General features: G+C 36.5%; 1 protein-coding gene across 1 annotated transcript; it reads right to left on the bottom strand.

The window, feature by feature from the left end:
• Positions 1-2,065: 2,065 nt before the first annotated feature.
• On the bottom strand, positions 2,066-5,106 carry LOC120625972 (catalase-like). Its single transcript, XM_039893253.1, has 2 exons — positions 5,002-5,106; positions 2,066-3,478 (listed from the first exon to the last, which is right to left on the bottom strand). Exons 1-2 carry the CDS (start codon positions 5,104-5,106, stop codon positions 2,066-2,068), a joined length of 1,518 nt encoding a protein of 505 aa, XP_039749187.1.
• Positions 5,107-5,535: the final 429 nt, after the last annotated feature.

Below are 5,535 nucleotides of genomic sequence, written 5' to 3' on the forward strand. Positions count from 1 at the left end.
CTGTTAATTTGTTATGTTTATGTGGTGTACAATAAAAGTGTATTCATTCATTCATTCATTCATTCATTCATTCATTCATTCATTCATAATTATCAATATTTTATCAAAACGCTTTTGCCTGCGTTCTTAGTCGTTTATTATGGTTTCTACCAAATCTTGTGGGAACAGTTTGTTTTGAATATGCTACCATCGTTTACTACAATACTACCATGGTTTTCTAAAATAAAAAGTCGCCTATGTTGCTCTATCTTTCCAGCTATCTTGGCTAAAATCGATTAGTTGATAACTTTGGTTGTAAATTAAGGACAAGTAAATAGACAAACAAACATACTTTGTTATTTATATTATTAGTATATTTAAACGATTTAATTTAAAGGATTGCAACTTATGGAACAGTTTCCCATCTAATGTATTCCCTCATCTCCTCCTCCTCTAATGCTTCAGATATTCATGGGCGGCGGTGATCACTTAACATCAAGTGAAACACTTCATCTATTAACATAAAAAAAGAATAGCCATTTTATTGAACAAGCGCGCTCCACCTTCTGTCACATTGTCATTATCTTCAATTGCGAAAACAGTCAAGCATTATGCTCTTCAAAGTAATTAATTTTAAAACAAGTTAACAATTACTATCTAATTGGTAGTTTAGGAGAGATAAATAAAAGTAATTTAGTAAAGTTTTTAAGTGTTTTTTTTTTCAATACAAAATAATCGTGTTTTCAGTTCATAAGTAAGAATGAAAGAAACAGTATAAAGAGTATAAAAATAAAAAAATAATGTGTGACAAAGGAGCTTGCTCAGTATAGCTGCATACTAAGTAATACACTCTGACAACTAACAACATGTTTGATTTACTTTCAAACCTTGTGCTACTCGATTACCTAAATCTGGGTGTATTTTGTTCAAAATGACCACAGCTCTTTTCTGAAAAACGACTTTACTCATTTTCAAACTGCATAAAATATTCGATATCATTCTACTTCGTTCATCGGTTGTCATTTCATTTATATACAATTCTGTTGCTTGCCCAAAATTATTTGGTTCTGGATTTTCAGTAATGTTAATAATCTGTGACTTCTGCGTGTTTATATACGGAACTGGACCATTAAATGAATTTGGATAGTAGTTGTAAATGTCTCCTTCATTATCCTTGACTGGAGGAACTCCATCTCTATTATATGCCAGTGTTTTCGAGCGATAAGGGCAGTTAACAGATATTTTATAAAAATTTGCACCCAAACGATAATAATGAGCATCTCTATAGGCGAAACTACGGGCTTCAAATATCTTACTTGGCTCTCCAAGAATGCCGGGAACTAAATTACAAGGACAAAAAGCCAATTGTGCTATTTCAGACGTTGGTATTTGTAAAGTACTGGTAAAAAAAGATTGCACTTGATCAAATATCTGTGTTAGCCTCAAGGCCCATTTTACTCTTTAAATGCGCATCTGTTGACCTAACAACCACTTTACTGCCAACCCACATTGTTGAAGTTAGGATATATTCTGGAGACAGTCCAAGTAGTGCCGGTCTGGTGTAGTAGTGAAAAAAGCTATTTGTCTGTTCATATACCTAGATTACATTTGATTTAAGAGAGTTTCATACAAAAAAGTTTCAAGTTAAATTATATACAGGATATAATTTATGTGTTATTCTCATCAGTTCTTGACTTGGTGAGATTGAAACATCCCCGAGAGTCTACTCTTTGAAACAATAAAATAAACATACAAAATCTGTCCACAACTGCCGGGCAAAAATTCATCCAGTCAAATATCAAGGTATTAAATAAAAAGCTTCTTTTCTTATAGGTCCTGAAAATACATATAATTGAACACCTTGTTTCTTGTTAAACGACTATACACAATTGTTCTGTTTCAAACCATCCAGGAACCAATTTTTAATTATACATTAAATCGGTTTTTAGATCCAAAGATTACCTTTTATATACATACAACAACAACAACAACAACAACCTACTTTTTTTTATTAGAAAATACAAAGAACAAATAATATTATAAAACATAAATCAATTTAGATGCGTTAGAATAAAACAAAATAATGTCATGAGAGATTCATTTGTTTTGCCACTCGATTCCCCAAGTCAGGGTGAATAGTTGTTAAGAGTTTTATAGTTTTTTCCTGAATCATCTTAACAGCAGGTTGCAACTCAAAGACCAAATTTTCGATTAAACGAGTTTTTTCGTCTGATGTCAGTTCGTTGGCATAAAATTCTGCAGCTTGATCAAAATTGTATGCTTTCTCCTCATATATTTTGATTAAACTCGAACAATGACTTTCACTATTGGGTTCAGGACCATTAAACGAATTGGGATAGTAGCTAGGAACGTCTTCTTCATTACTACCAACTGGTCCTACGCCGTCTCTATTAATAGTATAGGTATTTGTTTGAAACGGACAATTAACAGGAATTTTCTTAAAGTTTCCTCCCAAGCGGTACGACTGTGCATCCCGATAGGCAAAGCGACGCGATTCATACATTATATCTGGCCCTCCTAAAATACCAGGTACTAAATTTGACGGACAAAAGGCCAGCTGCTCGATTTGAGCGTGGAAATTGTTAAAATTTTTATCCAGAACGATTTTACCTATAGGATGTAATGGAAAATCTTTAGTAGGAATAACTCTTGAAACTTCAAATGCTTTGTATCCCATTCTCTTTACGTCTGCCTTGGATAAAATTTGTACACTGACCGTCCAGGACGGAAATTCGCCTTTGCCGATTTGTTGATATAAATTTCTCGATACATAATCAGGGTCGAAGCTGCTAATATTTCTAGCTTCCGCTGACATTAAGTTTTTAATACCAGCATCCGGTAAAATGTGAAATCTGACAAAATGGATCTCCCTGTTTTTATTCACAACCTGAAACGTATGAATTGGGAAACCAGGCATGTTAACATAGCTAGCAGGTATACCATAATCGGAGAATACACGTAAAAACAAAAACATCGACTCTGGATTTAAAGTTATTACGTCCCAAAATGTTGAACGATCAAAAAGGAATGTACCTGGATTTCTTCCTGTGGCATGGACGAAATTAGGGAAACGAATGGGGTCTTTAAACGTATACATCGGAGTGTTAAAACCAATTAAATCTAAATTTCCTTCTTCTGTATAAAACTTTATTGAAAAGCCTTTAACCTCGCGGTTTAAGTCAGAACTACCCCGACTTCCTTGAGTTGTTGAGAATCTCACTGCAATTGGTGTCTTCTTTCCCACGTCATTCAGAAAATCAGCCTTACATATGTTTGAAATATCATGTGTTACTTCAAAGTAACCGAATGCTCCAGTGCCTTTTGCATGAACAACGCGTTCAGGTATTCTTTCTCTGTTAACATGAGTTATCGCATCCATAAAGAACTCGTTATTAATTAACCGGTTGTTTAAGGAGTTGGTAGCTTCACAATATGGGATAGGCGCGCCACCGCTTGAAGTCAACATGCCTATAGGTCCCTGAAAAGATAATATGAATGGAAATAAGAAATTAACCCCAGAAGCTTACAACTATGTTCCACCATGATCAACCCATAGCCAGCCCACTACATGGCATGGGTTTTCTCTCAAAATGAGGAGGGTTTAGGCCATAGTCAGCCTCGCTGGCCAAGTAACTGAGGATTGGAAGACTTCACACACCTTTGAGAACGTTATGGAGAACTCTCAGGCATGTAGGTTTCCTAACAATGTTCACTTTCACAGTTAAAGTAATTGATGTTATGAATCTTTTAAATTAAAAACGAACATAATTCCGAAAAGTTAGAGGTGCTTGCCAGGGATTAAACCAGGTAATCCCGAAATGGAGGCTGAAGCTCTAACCAAGAGGCTACCATCGCTTAATATTATAGAAGCCCTAGTTTTAAGAATTTTAATCAGTACATAATAGGCCGCTGCGTTATCTGTGCTACTACTACCAACAGCTGCGATCACCAACCCGTCTGCCCAGCGCGATTTCTGATAAACCTGCCATTGGATTCGGTAGATCGTCGTGCCAGGAGACTCATTGACAACGACCTTGTAGTCAGTAGACTCCAAAGCCTTGAACACCGGCGCAAGGTTGCTTGTCTGGCTGTATTCTACAAGATACATTTCGAAAAGTGTGCTCAGGAGCTATTCGATTTGGTCGAACCATCTCCATTCTACCATCGAACTGCGAGGTTCCGAAAGAATTTGCACCGTTACGTTGTTGAAATACCATCAACACGTACGAAGCGTTTTGCTTCCTCCTTTCTGATCCGCACCGCAAAGGCCTGGAATGCCCTCCCATCTTCCGTCTTCCCCGATACCTATAATCTGGGTACCTTCAAATCAGGAGTAAATAGGCATCTTCTAGGCAAGCGCGCTTCATCTTAGCTGCATCATCACTTACCATCAGGTGTGATTGCAGTCAAGCACTTGTCTATATATTTAAAAAAAAAAATTAAGAAAAAAAAAAAAAAGGGAGAGGACTTTATTTCAGCAGCGGACTGTTATGGGCCATTGATGATAATAACTGGGACCGATGGCTTAATGTGCTATCCGAAGCACAACGGTGGACTCCGCCAAATTCTTTACCTCAGACTGGTACAGAGAATTTTTAACATTAAATGCAATAACTAACACCCGACCTGGGAATCGAACCCGTCTCGTTATCCGTAATGAAACATACCTATGTGTCGTTTTAATCACCCGTACGGAACTATCCCACTGCGTACGAAGGTACCCCCAACACTGTATATAGGTGCCCCGCTGTTGGGGCAGATTCGTACATATTCCAGATTTAGTTTAAATTATAGTTATGGTTGAAACATCAGTTGTCATCATCTGAAATTTTTATGTATGAATCTCAGATAGATATTGTTTCATAAAAAAAATAAAAGAAATAAAAACTAAAATGTCGAACCGTACGAAGGGCAAAGACCTTCCCCAACTAATCACTTCCAATCTTTGTAATGAAGAAATTGAAATCATCAACCAAATAAAATAATATCAACCAAACTTACATCTGTGTTCTCCTTAAATTCCAGCATGTGGTTTTTCACCGGGTCCCATTGATCCTCTTGCATCGCCATGACTGACACCGCAAATATTATCAACAAAGCTAACATTTTCAGTAATTGTAATACCGTTTCCTAGCCGAGTTATTATATGAAATCCATTGATGCCAACCTTTGCTTTAATATATATACTGAGTTAAATGTGATCTTTATTTACTCACCCAATATTATATTAAGGCACGATGATACGCAAGCAATCCCCATGTGTAATCAGAGTTACGAGTATCTATTTAGGCGGCAATTGGTAGCTGGGTCGTGGCAAGTTACGACGTTAAGACGTGCCACGATTTAGCGTTCCGGTACGATTCCACGCAGAAACTTAGTAGAAGTATGGATTTAATATAAATGTCTTACCAGTAAAAGGATATCCTGCTACCATCTTAGACTGCACCGATAAACTATTTTAAACAATATTTTACTCCACAACAATAATAATAACTGATCATCATTGGCAGCCGATTGGCGCAGCGATTCTGATTT

This window comes from Pararge aegeria, chromosome 8, assembly GCF_905163445.1.
Source record: "Pararge aegeria chromosome 8, ilParAegt1.1, whole genome shotgun sequence".
Classification (NCBI taxonomy): domain Eukaryota; kingdom Metazoa; phylum Arthropoda; class Insecta; order Lepidoptera; family Nymphalidae; genus Pararge; species Pararge aegeria.

Bases quoted from the DNA above. Each gene is read 5' to 3' on its own strand.
- LOC120625972 (XM_039893253.1), bottom strand. From the start codon at position 5,106: ATGTTAGCTTTGTTGATAATATTTGCGGTGTCAGTCATGGCGATGCAA. The intron at 3,479-5,001 runs GTAAGTTTGGTT...TTATCTTTTCAG, and splicing joins AATTTAAGGAGAACACAGAT to GGACCTATAGGCATGTTGAC.